The sequence below is a fragment of the Euleptes europaea genome, chromosome 11 (genome assembly GCF_029931775.1).
Source record: "Euleptes europaea isolate rEulEur1 chromosome 11, rEulEur1.hap1, whole genome shotgun sequence".
NCBI lineage: Eukaryota > Metazoa > Chordata > Lepidosauria > Squamata > Sphaerodactylidae > Euleptes > Euleptes europaea.
This window is the reverse complement of record NC_079322.1, coordinates 35,141,631-35,159,587: the sequence shown is the minus strand read 5'-3', so window position 1 is coordinate 35,159,587 and position 17,957 is coordinate 35,141,631. Positions and strand designations below refer to the sequence as shown.

The 17,957-nt window shown below is 41.6% G+C and overlaps 1 protein-coding gene across 2 annotated transcripts in view; it reads left to right on the top strand.

The window, feature by feature from the left end:
• The window catches only part of RARB (retinoic acid receptor beta), a 233,296-nt gene that overhangs the window by 105,763 nt on the left and 109,576 nt on the right, over nt 1-17,957 (top strand). Inside the window, exon 1 of one of the 2 annotated variants that reach the window (XM_056857878.1) lies at nt 16,827-17,186. The exons of the other annotated variant lie outside the window; for it this stretch is intronic. Coding sequence (XP_056713856.1) covers nt 16,832-17,186 — 355 coding nt within the window. The 5' untranslated portion in view covers nt 16,827-16,831. Of the gene's footprint in view, nt 1-16,826; nt 17,187-17,957 lie in introns of those variants that run through there. 2 annotated transcript variants of the gene reach the window in all.

The window sequence follows — 17,957 nt, the reverse complement described above, 5'->3', positions numbered from 1 at the left end:
GAGATTTGGTTATCTGTAAGCTTGCTTTGTTTTAAGCTTAATTGGACACTTTATGTGTATGCTCTTAAATTACAGTTTTGCCTTTGGAATAGAGCTAGAAATTTAAATAATAAACCATTGCAAAAGACTATTTTAGCTTAGTATTCAAGACACAGCCCTGACCTTTCTATAAAGAACAAGAACAAGGCAAAAGTTTTACAATGGTATAAATCACAGTTAGTGAACATGCACTCCAAAAATGGTTGAATTAGGCCTTTTTTCTCATTGATTTTGTATTTGGTTAATGATTCCAGCTCTGAGATCATAACACTATTGAAGAAGTAAGATATGTATGGCCTCTTAATTTTAAGATATGTGTTGATTTTGACATTGACATAGTGAAGTGACCCAGTAATGTTTTTCAATATTTTAAATTTTGCTGATGTTCAAAAATACTATAGAAGAGCTGATTCGTAATTATAACATACGACACTGCATAAATTTCTCCCTAACTAAAAAGCTTTATAAATTTTTACTAATAAATTTGCAAAGGTTTTGACAATTTGTACATTTAATTTCAGAAGATTTATTAATCTGACCTATAGTTAGTTAACTAAGGTTGTAATACTGATGTAGCAATACCTACTATTGGTTGAATTATATTTATTTGGGCCCATCTTAATTTCAGTACATTACAACACATTTGTAACTATTTCTGCATTGTGGTGGAAAGCCACCATGTAATAGAAATAAAAATTATTTGATAAGGCATATATGTCTTTATATGGAAGTATCGTTAATAAGAATGTAATATATTGAAACACAATCTCATGTGAATGTAGTTCTGAAACCATTTGCTTACAGATTCTACATCCTCACTGGAGTTAATGGGATCAGCTCACTTGCATAGTAGACTTTCAGTTCATACTGTTTTTTAAAAAATGTTTAATTAGAAGTTTTCCAGATACAACAGAGACAAAAATAAACAATCATAAAAACAAAAATTGAATAGACAAGACAATGTATTTAACAAAGTAATCAATATGGATTCATAAACAAGAGTATTAAAATATTGCTGAATTATAATACTAAGCATGGGAGTGAAAGTTGGACAATGAAGAAAGCTGACAGGAAGAAAGTTGATTTGTTTGAAATGTGGTGTTAGAAGAGAGTTTTATGGATACCATGGAACACCAAAAAGACAAATAAGTGGGTTCTAGATCAAATCAAGCCTGAACTCTCCCTAGAATCTGAAATGACTAAACTGAGGCTGTCATACATTGGGCATTTGAGAAGACAAGAGTCACTGGAAAAGACAATAGTGGTAGGAAAAGTTGAAGGCAGCAGGAAAAGAGGAAGACCCAACATGACATGAATTGACTCAATAAAGGAAGCCATGACCCTCAGTCTGCAAGACCTGAGCAAGACTGTTAATGATAGGACGTTTTGGAGGATATTTATAGGGTCACTAAAGTTTGGAAGCGACTAGACAGCACTTAACAGTTTGTGCTAGAACTAAATTTAAAAGAAGCAGGAAAATGAAAGCACTTGACAGTTTGTGTTTGCCAAAAACAGAATCTGTCCAAAAGAACTAATAATCAATCTGTGATTCATTACATTTGTTCAAATGCTGGGGACATACTTGTTTCAAACAACTATTTGATAGAGTTGAAATTTGAATGTGAGTGTCCTCTAACAGAGAATGGAACTAATGGACTCAAAATGAATAGAATAACCTTGGGAATATTTCTTAAGCAGTATAGCTTGGATCACAAGAGGAGGGAAACTGACAGCCCATTCCTGAGATTTCGGTGGCCGGGGACGGCATGGCCAAGATGCTGCTGCAGCACCTCCTAAGCTATTCCCTGGCCGCCGAAAAGCTTTAAAAAGCCTTTAAAAGGCTTTTTTTTTTTAATGGGGCTTTTTGCCCCATTGAGAACAGCAATGCTGCTCCTGCAAAAAAACATTCGCAGCAACGCCATCCCCCCTGCAAGTGTGCTGGGCCAAAAGTAGACAGGAAGCTCCACCCCCATGGGCTTTGCGCCAGTGGGACACCGGCGGAAGGCCTAGCCTTTGCCCCTGGGTGGCGTTGCTGTGGCAGTGCCAAGAGACCAGCATCTGGGTCTCCCTGCTGGCGTTAAGGCCACTCACTGAGGCGTAAGTAGCCTGGGTGCCGGCGCGAGGGGGCTGCATCACCGGTGCAGCCCCTTTTTGGCTTCCTGAGGACTTTTGTCCTCAGAGGTCAGGAATGGGCTGTAAAAAGCTTAAAATCCATCTTGGGTGTTTTACCAGTGCAATTCTAAGAACCTTTCCTGGGAGTAAGCCACTCACCTCACCATATTTTGTTCCCGCATTTCAAGTTAGTGATAAGTTCAATTCGGGGTATATCTTAACAAAGAACTACAAATGTATTTTTATTTATAGAAGAGACCTTTCCTACCTCAACACTCCTATTTCCACAACAACAAATCCAGGTTTTTTTATATGATCCAGCCTCCCCCCTCCCACCATTTGTAAGCTTTAGCTCTCCAGGCAATGAATACATCTGAATGTGGTATACTTTGAGGGTAGATCTGTAGCTGGACTAAGCCTACTTGCTTTGTCAAGATTGTTTCTAGCTTAAATATTCTCTAGAGACTTAAATAAGTACACTCCGACATTACAGTATTAAAGTGGCAATATTCTGTTTAAATAAAAGATCCAGGTGCATTTTCTTAAGTGTTTTTGGCTCTAGCCCAGTTTCTTTGATGGAGCCAATATACTTTTATACAGAAATGTATTTACATAAAGTAGTACGAATGTCTGGAAGCTTTTGAAGGCACTTGATGAGGATAGGATCCACCTGGCTGTGGAAAATACAACTTTTAAATCTGCTGCAACCACCAGATTCCAAAAGAGATTGCGGGAAAAGAGAAATGGGTAAATAGATATCACTGGGATATAGAAGTAAAATTCCAATGTTTCTGTTGGAAAAAATTGGGGAGGGAGGTTAAACCCCTGTTTTTTCTAATGGATTATATCTTTAGTTTGATGTAATTTACAGTGCAATCCTAAACAGAGAATTTAGAAGGGCACAACTCAAGGTGGAAAGGCGGCTAATACGTGTTTAAATAAATAAATAGCCCATGCTCAACCCATCAATCCCAGCCTTCTTTCACAGCCTCTTGGCCCGCATCACAGGAGAGCAAGCTGGCCGCAGAGAGGACACTACCACCAGCACATCAGCTTGTCAGGAAAAGAGCAAGCTGGCCACACAGGGATGCTGGTGGTTTTACTCACATTTCTTCGTGGCCACCATGGGCTCCTCCTTTGCAATCTGACTCACCCTGCTTGCTGTGTCTCATGATGGGTAGGGAGCAGGAAGGCAGAGAGGGAACCTATCCCTTTGCTCCAAATACACACAGGCTGGCTAAAGTTCAGCAGTGGTGGGGAGAAAAAACCCTCCCTGCACAGAAGTACTCTGGTAATTGAAAAGGTTATAGTGATATATTTAATATTAATAGATATAGCTTATATTATTATATGTGTGTTTGGTGGGGTGGTACACAGAGTATACAGTAGTCTGTGGCTGTTTTGGTTCATGATAATTGCAAATGTGGCTCTCTGCAAGGTGAAGAGTGAGTACCACACTATAGGGGGTATATATCCCATCTAAAGAATATATTCCCATGGAGGAATGTTCTCTCAGTGCAGGGACAGAAAATGCAACACTCCACTGTGGATTTGTACATATCTCCTTCTGGATATGACGTAAGAAGAAGAGTAAGTTTTTTATAGCCCGCTTTTCTCTACCTTTAAGGAGTCTCAGTGTGGCTTCCAATCGCCATCCCTTCCCCTCCCCACAATAGACACCTTGTGAGGTAGGTGGGGCTGAGAGCATACAGCAGGGTGGTGTAGTGGTTAAGAGTGGGGGTTTGGAGTATGGACTCGAGTCTGGAGAACCAGGTTTGATTCCCCACTCCTCCACATGAGTGGTGGATGCTAATCTGGTGAACCTGGTTGCTTTCCCCTCTCATACACATGAAGCCACCTTGGGCTATTCTCTGCTCTCTTGTAGCTCTCTCAGCCCCACCTACCTCACAGGATGTCTGTTGTGGGAAGGGGAAGGGAAGGTGATTGTAAGCTGGTTTGATTCTTCCTTAAGTGGTAGAGAAAGTCAGCATATAAAAACCAACTCTTCTTCTTCTTCGGAGAGAACTGTGACTAGCCCAAGGTCACACAGCAGGCTTCATGTGGCGGAGTGGGGGAAACCAACCCAGTTCACTAGATTAGAGTCCGCCGCTCATGTGGTTCTCCAGATTACAGTCCACCACTTTCAGCCCCTATACCATGTTGGATCTTAGGCTAGGCAGGTTAATCCTTTACCTCGGGAACTTGTGACTTATGAAGCAGTTGTGTCACATTCTAAGACAAGGTACATGGGAAGAGTGCAACAAGGCAGATTACACAGAGTAAGTCAATACAATCAACAGATGGGACATTCAATAAACAATGCAATAGGATTAGGGTTGCAGAACCAACCAGAAACATAACTGAAGCAAAGCATAAGTATTAACATGACACATTAAATGATGCAAAATTCCATAGGAGGATCCTAGTTTTAGCAAGCCATACACAGTAGTATAGACCACAGTCCCTAATAATTTTCCAAGTAACTTTGTGAATCATTTAGTACAGTGCAACTCTATTGCCTGAGTAAAAAAGCCCTCTGTAGGCACAGGTGACATGTCCATTAATACCAATCTAATTAAAACGGTATTTCATTATAACTCAATTGGAGGAGAATGGTCCAAGTTTCTTATTAACTGAAACTTATAAAATGGTGATTCAGACAGCTGTGAAAAAGAAGGTCTGTAGCTGCTTCTTAATAGTACAATTAACGGTTACACCCTTTTAAGCCTTGGTTAAATTGTATTTTTTTTTAATAAAATGCTTTTTGAGGGGGAGAAAGCTATCTAAGATTCATTATAGTCCAAAGGTTATTCATCATGAAATAAGGATTAGTTTTTAATTATGTAGCATGAGGCTATATATTCATGCAATGTTTAATTTTTTTGGGTATATGAATTCCATTAATCCATTCACAATTTCGTGATTTAAATCAAATCTACCCTGGTTCCAGGACACTTGCTGGAGAGTTGACTGACTTTTGATCTTTGCCTAAAGTGGCCACTGGACTCGCGCACTTTATTTACTGAGTAAAAACCATGGGTCTGAATGGAATGGCTAGCCATTGCTGTATAGCAGCTAGAGTCACAGAAACAAAATGTGAAATTTGGCATTATGATGGGCGTTACATGTACTACATCAGCCAAAAAAGTAATAGAAGAATAATACCAAAGGAAACAGGTTTTTGATTTTAACTTTGTTCTTTTGCTGTATTTATGTCTAAGAATGTTGATTGTAAAACCTTTGTCACTGAAGCTTGAAAGGTAGCAGTTAACATGAGGGTAATGAATATTGATCCCCGTGGCGCAGAGTGTTAAGCTGCAGTACTGCAGTCAAAAGCTCTGCTCACAACCTGAGTTCGATCCCGACGGAAGTCGGTTTCTGGTAGCCGGCTCAAGGTTGACTCAGCCTTCCATCCTTCCGAGGTCGGTCAAATGAATACCCAGCTTGCTGGGGGTAAAGGGAAGATGACTGGGGAAGGCACTGGCAAACCACCCCGCAAACAAAGTCTGCCTAGAAAACGTCAGGATGTGACATCTCCCCATGGGTCAGGAATGACCTGGTGCTTGTACAGGGGACCTTTACCTTTACCTTTAATGAAATGAATGTTCTTTCCTATAGCTCTGGAAAAATTTGAGAGTGCTCTTTCCCTTTAGCATCTTTTGAGAACTATGGATAAGAGAAGAAAATATTCACACATCATTACATTTAAATTAACCATTGAATTAATTAATGCTTCACAGTGTATATTTTTTTCAAATTATAATGAATAGTAAGCTGTGTATTTTAAATGACTATTGGTATCATGTGAAAATTTTCCTCATTTTACCCAGTGTGTAAGGAACTTATTAATTATAATTTTTAAAGCAGCAAAATACAATTTACAGAACTAATCTGAGCTAATTAACTTATTACAGAAATGGGTAGAAATAGTAAGAGTAGCATTTAGATTATCTAAAGAATTAATGTTCATTAATTACACATGGGCTCAGTAATAACTAAGCATTAGCATAGGCATAATTCATTACAAAACATGGTGAACTCAGCTAATTTAGATATATTATGGAAAAGCTATCTTATTCAATTCAGAGACGATTTAGCATTAATTACTAAATTTATTTTCTGAAGTTGCCAAAAATCTATGAATTTTAAAATATCCATATTAATCACCAGTAAGGACAAAATGCAAAGTAAGAACGTTACTTCATTTGCTGGTATTCTTTATCTGTTTTTCTTTCTTATGAGATGCAAGAAAGGGATCTTTTTTCTTATTTTCCATTGTTTCTAGGGTCTAGGAATACGACCCCAAGGTCCCATGTTTGTGACTATGAAGAAAGATCTGTGAGTGCAGACAATTTCTGATAAAAGAGGTGCTTTGCACTTCATATTATCAAGCTGTAGGGACTGAGATGTGTTATGCTTAAAGCCTTTTAAAATGTGTGTATCAGGAAAGCACAATACTCGTGGCTTTCTGTAGATGTACACTGCAGACAAACCTGAGCTCCCAGTGCACTCTCTTCCATCCAAAAATACTAGTAAACCACACCTGGCCATTGGAAAACTGGGTGAAAGTACTCCTCCTCATACCTTGGATACTGTGCTTCTATTAACGCAGCCTAAAATTGCAATAGCCCTTTTTGCATCTGCTTCATACTGCTGACTTATGGTTCGCTTGTGATCAACTGCCATTCCATTACTCGTTTTACATGTACCAGGCCAGATATGTCTCAGTCATATATACCTGTGCATTAGATTTTTTTCACCTAATTCTTGCATTTATGTCTGTTGAATTTTACTTTTGTGAGCTTCAGGACAGCTTTCCTGTCTATCAAAGTAATTTTAAATTTTGTTTCAGTCTTCTGTGGTGTTAGCTATCCTTCCAGTTTTGGATCAGCTACAGATTTGATAAGGATTTCCTCCACTTGAAAATGTTGACAGTGCCTTGTCGAACCAGACTCGAGAGCTCCCTCCAGATGCCACTAATAAGCTCAATTTCAGTCCAGTTCTCCAATCAGCTGTGAATCTACTCAATCATACCCTAATATAGCCCAATTTAACCAATTTGCTAACCAAAATATTCTAGGGCACATTGTCACATGTCTTGCTAAAATGAAGGTATATTATGTCCACAGCATTCCTCTGATCCAGTAGAATAGTAACCTGATCAAACAATGATGTTCATTTAGTCTATTCAAATTTATTCTTGACCAGTTCATGCTGGCTTTTATTTTTGCCACATTTTTATTTATTTATTTATTTATATCTCACCTCTTTTTGTGGCTCAAGGTGACTTACAATTAATAATTAAAACATTACAGTTTTAAAACTAATAGAATAGAATCCCAGATCTCTCCTCCCTCCCAGGATGCCTACTTCCAGTATCCCATTGTGACATCCCCTTGCACCTCTTACACCATTTCTTGAAGATTTCTAATGATGACGTCCCACTCACTTCCTCAGAGAGCTTGTTTCACAAAATGGGAAAAGGTATGGGCTCTGGTTGATGCCAGGAGGAGAAATAGCCAATAGTTGGCAGCCTGAAGAATATAGTTTGTGCATGGAAGCACATGGATGGGGACAGTGCTTTAGAAATGTGGGTCCAAGGCCATAACGGTAATAACCAGCAATTTGAATTGGTCTTGGAAACAAACAGGCCACCAATGTAGTTGTTCCAAAATAGGTGAAATATTTTCCTTTTGGCTAGCTCCTGACGTTTAAGGCTCCCACATTCTGAACCAGCTGCAGTTTCTGTGTTGTCTTCATGGGCAGCCCAGCATAGACTGTTTTACAGTTATCCAGCTATGAGGTTACAAAAGTGTGGATCAACGTGACCACCAGGATGGCTGCGTCTAAGAAAGGAGAGAGCTAGTGATCCAACAGCAGATGATAGAAGGCAGCCTTGGCACTACACCAACCTGCTTTTTGAACAGCAAGGCTGGGTCAATGAGCTCCCCAAGTCAACCTGCTGTACAAAAGCCAGCTGCACTCCATCTAAGACAAGTGTATCCATTCCTTCTAAATCGTCAGACTTCCCAACCAACATAATCTCTTTCTTGTGTGGACACAGCTTCAGCTTGTTCTACCTTAGCCACCTGACCACAGTTTCAAAGCACCAGTTCAGAGCCAAGACAGATGCTTCTGGAGGCTAGGATAATGAAATACAGAGTTGGGTGTCACCAGCATATTAATGACAGTCAACCCTGAAGTTCCATAAAATCTCATTTAGTGGTTCATATAGATATTAAAGAGCATGTGTGAGGGAACAGGAACCTGTGCCACTCCACAGGACAAATGCCACCGAGATTATTCTGTTCCTCTGGTGGAAACTGTGTTTGATCAGACAAAAAAGATTGAAACCACCTGAAGGGCTCCCTTAATGCCAATGCCATGGTCCAACTGATGGTTAAGAAAGGAGTGGTCAACCTTGTCAAAGTCACTGATGGATCTAACAGTATTGACAGTGATGACTGTTCCCTGTCAAACTTTAAATGGAAACTGTCCACCAGTAAAATTAAAGCGACCTTGCTTCCAAATCCAGGCCTGAAGCTGGATTGAAATGGGCCAAGAACCCTTGGAGCTGCTCCACCATCACCTCAGAAAAGGTAAATGAATGAAGAACATAGTGATGGCTGTCACACTCCCCATGAGTCTCCAATACACTGTATCCGACACCTCAGGTACTGACTGTACTCTCAGCTTGGTTTCCAAGTCAGGTTGGATGAGAGTTATTTTATCAGTAAAGAACCTTGCAAAAATATCACACCTTCATTCCATGCAGTCACAAGAGCCTCCACAGAGTCACTAGGGAGGTCACTCAAAACACCTCAGAGCTGCCTGAAAACCAACAGGATCCATTAATCTCCGAGGATGTACCATTCTTATTGGTTCACTGCCACTTCAAGGATGAGGCAGCAAATCAGCCATCCCTATGGAAAAGGCCTCTAGCTCCCTAATCAGATCACTGGCAAGCTGCTAGGTGTAGAAAAATGTCCTTTGTATGTCCTTTTTTGTGTGCTGGACCCATCTCAACATGAGACAGACTTATGGGTATCATGGCAATCCTGAAGTCCTGAGCTTAATATGACAAGGCAGCCTCAGCATGTGTGTTGAAATCTGACCACATGCTAGTATGTTTCCTGGTATCAAAGTGAGACTCACTGCTTTGTAGTACCCTGGATTCTCCTTTTTCTCTGGCTTTGTGTGTGTGTGTGTGTGTGTGTGTGTTTGTTTTTGAGGATTGGGACAACATTTGCCTCTCTCTAGTTTAATGGTACCTCACCAATTCTCCAGGATTTCTCCAAGGTAACAGACAGAGATTCTGTGAGTACATCAATGATTTTCTTGAGTACCCTAGAATAGGATGCAATTCATCTGTCCCAGAGGACTATTTAGGTACTTATGTAGGGATTTACTGTATGATTTACTCTTTACATTTCAGTTAAGTGGTACTGTGGCTTCAGAATGAGGTCAGGTGCTCTTTGAAAAACTATTGAACTTGGTCGCATTGTGTACTGACATTTACAGCTGAGGTGTTCTTTCCAAACAGGTGTTAAAAGGTATCTACAAAAAACCTTAGAAAGGCGACTGTATGTCTTCTGTCATAAGAACGTAAAAAATATACTGTGGAACTGGATCAAAGTTCATCTAGTCTAGCATACTGTTTCGTCCAGCAGCCAGCCAGATGCCTCTAGCAAGTTGGTTCTTGTCGGTTATCCGGGCTGTGTAACCGTGGTCTTGGTATTTCCTTTCCTGACGTTTCGCCAGCAGCTGTGGCAGGCATCTTCAGAGGAGTAACACTGAAGGACAGTGTCTCTAGCAAGCTTACAGGTAGACTGTGAAGGTAATGCATACCCAAAATGATGAGTTCTGCTTCTTAGGAATACACTGCTGCTGAATCAAGAGATTCCATTTAGTTGACTGAATGAGAAAAAAAATATGAGTTTTTGTTTTCATTTCTTTAAATTGTAGCCTTTACAGATCACATCTGGCTTTTTGTTAAAGATGTTTGTTTTCAATTTAGATCTCCATTTCAAAAAGAACTTTTTATATGTTCTTTAATCGTTTGAGATTCAAGTTTTGTTAACCCAGTCAGCAAGTAGTGTCACTGAGCTTTTAATGAATAGCAGGCCTATTGTATTGGGAGAGAGGATCATGTGTTCTTGTGAGAATACTTACTCTTTGGACTGAAATATGCACTGTGCACCCAATTGGTAAAGCTTGTTTTCATCTGCATGTAGAGTTGAAAATGGACTGACATAGGCTGATTCTCATGAACATTCAAAGGCCAGCGTAACAACCACAACATACTGAAAAAGGATCATCTGGTTTTTCCAGTTTTTTGTTGTTGCTGGCATCTTATTTAACATGCTGATTTGAATTAGATGTAGTAAACAAAACTTTTAATAGTTAGGCATGTTATTTTTGTGTGTGTGGGTGGGGAATATGCTCTGAAACAGCCAAATTCAACTGGTATTGTAGCCATGCATTATTCTACCAGCTAATTTTTTAAAAACAATACATTTTTAGAAATGGAAAATTTTCTGCAAAAAAATGGAGAGGTAGCAAATTTTCTACCCACTCAAAAATTCAACTCATGTGGAGGTCAATATTATATTAATTAATTTTTACAGTGTCAAGTATTTACTTAATGTTCACTTACCGTATATACCGTGTATAAGCCGACCCGCGTATAAGCCGAGGTGCCTAATTTCTCCCCAAAAATGGGGAAAAATTAGGCACCCGCGTATAAGCCGAGGGTCGGCTTATAACTCCTCCCCCCCCCCCGCAGGCTTACCTGACCGGCTCCTGGCGGCGAAAAGCAGCCCGGGCCCGGTGGGGGCGGCTTTCCTGCAGCCGCTGGAGGCCGCCCCCAGGCCGCTCCGGGCGGCGGAAAGCGGCACGGGCCCGGCAGCCTCCCAGGTAGGCCCCGCTGGCAGCTCCCAGGCCGCTCCCAGGCGAGCGGGTCGGCGGCGGCGGCGGGGGGGGGGCGGCGAGGCCTGCCTGGGAGCAGGCAGGCCCCGCTGGCCGCTCCCAGGCGAGCAGGGCAGGCCCCGCTGGCCGCTCCCAGGCGAGCGGGCCGGCGGCGGCGGGGGGGGGCGGCGAGGCCTGCCTGCTCCCAGGCAGGCCCCGCTAGCCGCTCCCAGGCCGCAGGAAGGTGAGCGGGAAGGCGAGCGGGGAGGCAGCGGGGGCGGCGGCAAGGCCTGCCTGGGAGCAGGCCGGCCCCGCTGGCCACTCCCAGGCAAGCGGGCCGGCGGCGGGGGGGGGACGGCGGAGGTGGCAGGGGGTGTGGGGGGGGGTGGCCGCGAGGCCTGCCTGCTCTTAGGCAGGCCCCGCTGGTCGCTCCCAGGCCACGGGAAGGCGAGCCGGCCGGCAGCGAAGGATGGCTGCAGTGGTAAGTTTCCCTCTTCCCTCCTCCCCCCTCCTCCCCCCTCCCCTACCCTACCGTATTGACCCGCGTATAAGCCGAGTTGGCTTTTTTCAGCCCTTTTTTTGGGCTGAAAAACTCGGCTTATATGCGAGTATATACGGTATTTTGTGTATCAGAAATTCTGGGAGCCAGGATTCAGGACAGGGGATTGGACCCAGGCACTGCATTTTGCTACAGAAAGGAGGAGGCTGATTTCCTCCTCCCACTGCAGACCCCCCCCCCCAGTTCACCACTCATTCTGTTTCTTTGGGTTCCCTGTCTCTCTTGAGCAGCATTTGGGGGAAAACACTTTGAGTGTATTAGGAGGGAGAAGGTAAGAATCTCCATTCTGGAAATCACATCCATCAGCAGAAATCACAGTTGGAGCCTATCTACAACTTAGCATAACAATGGCTTGATTGGTGGTAGTCTACTGAAAGAACTACTAGATTCTGCTCTGGAAAGTGACTCTAGCAACTTTAATAGCGGAAATAGGTGTAGATTCTCCCACCCCTGCTGGGTACCCAAGGTTGGGTAGAAAGAAAAAATATATGTATATAAATACTAAAAATATAATTTATTAGAAGCGCTAAATAAAGGTTAAAATATTTAAAAATATTAAAATAGCACAATGGCATTTCCTAGGGTTGATCTCTGTAATCACATACCAAATGCGTTTAGGCCTATTGGGCCTTCATCAGTGGTTAATTAAAACACATGTTAAGCCTGCACACATTTACAGAAATAAATAAATACATACATACATATACAAGATCCAAGAAATCAAAGGGAAATTTAAAGCAAGGTTAGGCATGCTGAAAGATCAGCATGGAAATACATTAACTGAACAGGACAAAATAAAGAAAAGGTGGGAACAATACACTGAAGAACTATACAAAAGAGATGAAAGGATAAAAGATTCTTTCAAAGAAGAATCTTTTGAAGAAGAACCTACAGTTTTAGAAAGTGAAGTGAAAGCTGCATTGAGAGCAATCGGGAGAAACAAATCACCAGGAGCAGATGGGATATCAATAGAGCTATTCCAAGCCACAGAAACAGAGTCCATCAAAATCTTGACAAGAATATGCCAACAGATATGGAAAACAAAACAATGGCCCACAGACTGAAAACGATCCATTTACATTCCAATTCCCAAGAACGGAGACATCAAAGATTGCAGCAACTATCGGACCATCGCATTAATTTCTCATGCAAGTAAAGTGATGCTCAAAATCTTACAGCAAAGGCTGTTACCATATATGGAACGAGAAATGCCTGATGTTCAAGCTGGTTTCAGAAAAGGAAGAGGCACTAGAGATCATATTGCAAATATACGCTGGTTACTGGAGCATACAAGAGAATTTCAGAAGAAAATCAGCTTGTGTTTCATAAATTACAGCAAAGCTTTTGACTGTGTGGATCATGAAAAGCTATGGCTGGTTTTAAAGGAAATGGGTGTGCCACTACATATGATTGTTTTAATGTGCAACCTGTACTCTGGACAAGAGGCCACAGTTAAAACAGAATATGGAGAAACAGAATGGTTTCCAATTGGCAAAGGTGTCAGACAAGGATGTATTTTATCTCCCTATCTCTTCAATCTATATGCAGAACATATAATTAGGAAAGCAGGATTAGATTTAGATGAAGGTGGGGTGAAAATTGGAGGGAGGAACATTAATAATTTGAGATATGCTGATGACTACATTATTGGCAGAAAATAGTGAAGATTTGAAACGACTACTGCTGAAAGTTAAAAGAGAAAGTGCCAAAGCAGGACTACAGCTGAATATCAAGAAAACAAAAGTAATGACTACAGGAGAATTACACAACTTTAAGGTTGACAATGAGGAAATTGAAATTGTTCAAGACTTTCTATTCCTTGGCTCCACCATCAACCAAAAGGGAGACTGCAGCCAAGAAATCAGAAGGAGAATGAGACTGGGAAGGGCAGCCATGAAGGAGCTAGAAAAGATTTTGAAGTGTAAGGATGTGTCACTGGCCACCAAGACTAGATTAATTCATGCCATCATATTCCCTATTACTATGTATGGGTGTGAAAGCTGGACAGTGAAGAAAGCTGATAGGAAGAAAATAGATTCCTTTGAAATGTGGTGTTGGAGGAGAGTGTTACGGATTCCGTGGACTGCCAAAAAAAACACATCAGTGGGTTATAGATCAAATCAAGCCTGAACTGACCCTAGAAGCTAAAATGACTAAACTGAGGCTATCGTATTTTGGTCACGTCATGAGACGACAAGAGTCACTGGAAAAGACAGTCATGCTAGAAAAAGTTGAGGGCAGCAGGAAAAGAGGAAGACCCAACAGGAGATGGATTGACTCAATAAAGGAAGCCACGGCCTTCAATTTGCAGGATCTGAGCAGGGCTGTCAAAGATAGGACATTTTGGAGGACTTTCATTCATAGGGTCGCCATGAGTTGGAAGCGACTTGACGGCACTTAACACACACACACACACACACACACACACACACACATATACAAACAGTTCAAACCCAACCAGGCATGTGTATAGGTTGTAAAATCTATTACCAGTTACTCAAACATCTGGTCAGATTGGTTCTAGTAATATTGGTTAGTCTATGTCTCTCATATACTATGTGTGTAGGTATTAACCTAGTACAGCAGTGTCCCACCCCTCCAGCATAAGAGACTACTCCCCTCCCCATTCCAGAGCCTTTAGATCCCTACCCAGGGTGATCACCTGAAACCCTCATTCATAAAAATATCCCTGCCTGTTTCTCTCTCAAGTGTATACAAAGAATCCATATTGCATCTAGGAGCATACATTCCTAGATATATGCAATATGGATTCTTTGTACTTTTTTTCTGAATCTAGTGGGAAAGAGGAAATCCAAGGAAGTCATTGTTGCATTGGGCCTCTGCCTGAGACCCTGGAGAGCCACTGCCAGTCTGAATAGACAATACTGACTTTGATGGACCAAGGGTCTGATTCAGTATAAGACAGCTTCATATGTTCATAGATGTAGAAATATGTTTAGCTATATGCACTCTAAGAGGAGAATGAAAGGTAGATCTTCTTAGCCCACTGCATGGAATGCATGCAATAAAATGAGCGGCTTTTTGGATTGTGAATAACAAAAAAATGCTTATGCTTCATGCCTGTTGTTTCTTTGATAAGTTTATACGGGCCTATTGTGTTTTTATAGTCTCAACACTGAGAAGTAGGTTAGGCTGAAATGTAGGATCTGGCTTAAAGTCACACAGTGAACATTGTAGCTGACAGGGTGCTGCACTAATGGGGTATAAGTGAATATATAAAGTGAGTCTTAGTCGTTGGAAGGAGGAAAGATTTTCTGGTCATGAACTCCTCTTTGTGCCATTGTATTATGATTAGGGAAGAAATTGCACAGAGGGAAAATTCTCTATCTGGTGCAATAGCCAAAGTCACCGTGACTCCCTGCCATGCTAAGCCAAGAAACCCTTTTCCCCTACTCTGTTTCTGTTATTACACCTATTATTATGTTGCATGATCTCTATTTAGCATTTCATGTGATCTACATGGTAAATATCACCACATTTTGTTAATTGCACGCCATTGAAACTATGAGCGTCCCTGAGCTTTCTAAAGCGTTGCTAGCACAGTCCACGTGAACAGAGAGAACCAAGTTGGACGAGCTTTAAAATATTACTATAGTCTATATGGATTAGGAGTTACTCCCAGATATCTGTGAATTTGTCACAAACACTATGCTTTCTGTATCACAGTTGCTATACACAGGAGTAATTTCAGATTAAGGTGTGCTGCTATGCCATGTATGCGCTTGTTCTACCCTCTGAACTTCCAAGCCTCAGTCCAGGGGCTCCCTCACATATGATGCTTTCCGTGCTTCAAGATAACTTTTGGACGGAGGAAATTTAAATACTTTTATTGTAAATACTTTTTATGTACTATTATTTGTTGTATTATTATGTTTTAGCTATTTGTGACGGCCAACAGCCATATACAATATTTTTTCTGCACATTCTATTGTACATTCTCCTGAGTGTAGATTGTGTACAAGTAGGGTTACCAGGTCCCTCTTCGCCACCGACAGGAGGTTTTTGGGGCGGAGCCTGAGGAAAGCGGGGTTTGGGGATGGGAGGGGCTTCAATGCCATAGAGTCCAATTGCCAAAGCGGACATTTTCTCCAAGTGAACTGATCTCTACCGGCTGGAGATCAGTTGTAACAGCAGGAGATTTCCAGCTATTGCCTGGAGGTTGGCAACCATATGTACAAGTCTTTTTGCCATGGTTACATATTCTTGGAAACTGCAGCACACGGTATCCAGTATCCAGTATCCAGTACCCTGGGAAGTTAGAGGGTTGAATTAGGAACGAATTACAGGTCAGTACGAATGTCAGTGCTTGGCAAACAGTGGCACTGTGAATTTTAACTATCGGCTGCAATCGTTTTGTGCCAAGAAAATCAACTCTTGTTTTGTACTGGGATTAATACAGAATGTTACATTACACTGTCTCTTTTGGAAGCATAACAAGAGAGATGATTCATGTCAGAGCTTGCAAATGCAGAGTGCCGAGCGTTTGTGATAGTTTGTCCAGAAGAGGAAAGAAATCTTTGAAAGAAACAGAAAATAATTTGATGAAGAAGAGGGCCGGAGGATGGGGGAGAATCTGTAAAGTGTAAACAATATACAGTATAAAAGAAATCCCTTATTGTTGTGATCCTGAATCAGCCCTCCTTGCTATTTTATATTCTTTCCTATTATTATTTTTTAAAGTATTTGCTTTGCTTTCAAAAACAAGTTAGTATTATTATAGATGCGGCTGCTGGCTGATGCCTGCTTCCGTGCCTGCCTGCATTATTTTGCAAGGCTGCTGGGAGTTTTTAAGCCGTGTGAGAATCCTGGGAGTTGGTGATGTCAGACTGGTTGGGTCATTTGAAGGTTAGCAGCCTGGGAAGGGTTCATAGAAAGTTCACTCGCATATATTAAGCAATTCAATCTTTCATTCTGTGTGACACAAGTAGTAGGAAGTGAGCTGTTCGCAGGCAGAAGGATCTATTCACTGGCAAAGGGGGATCCAGGGCTCTCAGCAAAGCCTATTTTCTCAGCAAAACTTTGACGATTCGCAGGATACAACAAATACTCCCTCTTCGAGGAAAGCCTGAAAGGCACAGAGGCTTCGGGAAAGATTCGGGGAACAGATGGATGAGAAGTGAAACTTGGAATGCTGTTTGTTTCCCCCCCCCCTATTCTGGGGGATTGGCGGAACACAGCCTGGAAAAATGGTAAATGATCATTTGGATCAATTACAGGCTTTTAGCTGTGTTGCCTGTCATAATTCATGATTCTGGTCTGGGAAAAAGACCAACAGCCTGCGTGCCAAAAAAGGGGGCAGACTTTGATGGAGTTGGATGTACTTTTATATGCCATTTTCCTTCCACACCTAGAGGAAGGCACTTTTGCAGACATACTGTAGAGGGGGGAATCATGTTTGACTGTATGGATGTGCTAGCAGTGAGCCCTGGTCAAATGCTGGATTTCTACACTGCAAGTCCGTCTTCCTGCATGCTCCAGGAGAAGGCTCTAAAAGCATGCTTCAGTGGATTGGCACAAACAGAGTGGCAGCACCGGCGCAGTGCTCAATGTAGGTCCTGCTATTATTTTGTTCCACTTCTTTTCTCATCTGTTATTTATTTGCATGCAACAACAAAACAAAATCCACAATAAGCGGTTAATGGTGCAGGTGAAAGAGACACCCCCCCGTACAGTTATACATGTGTATGGATTGAATGCATATGTTTTGAAGAATAATGGACATGACCACCAGCATAAATGTGTTGCAGTGTTTATCGCAGTAGTGTATTCTTAGTTTTGTTGCATTATAGTTAGAAAGGAAGTAGTAATTATGTTTTTTATGTTCTCTCCGTCTAGAAGGGGAAAAGGGGAAAATTTCCCCTGTATGTATGTACATGCACCTTGCTGTTCTACTCTTTAAAATTTGGATTGCATGCTTCCTTTAGATGCCTTTTAAAATGCTAGCCAACAAGTTTTGAAGTGATGGTATTCTGCACTGTGGCATGAGCCACTGGGATGGGTGAAATTTAAAGTTCCAGGCTGCCCTCTCGCGCTAAAACAAACAACTCCCCCAATATTTCTTTGCACTGACCTTGCTGCCACCTTTCCTTTTTAAAAAACTTTGCTTCTCTTAGAAGTTTCTGTTTTGCTAGAAAACTGACTGTGAACACCCCTCGTGTTTTGCCATCAATTATCTCAGCACTTTCAGGATCCGTTAAAGAGTCTGGGACTTGCAGGGAAAGGAACAGCAGTGCTGGTGGTGGCCGATTTTTATTTTTAAAAAATTACTATTTTGTTATCTGATCTTGACAGATAGTACCTAGGAACGTAGGTGGGGAAA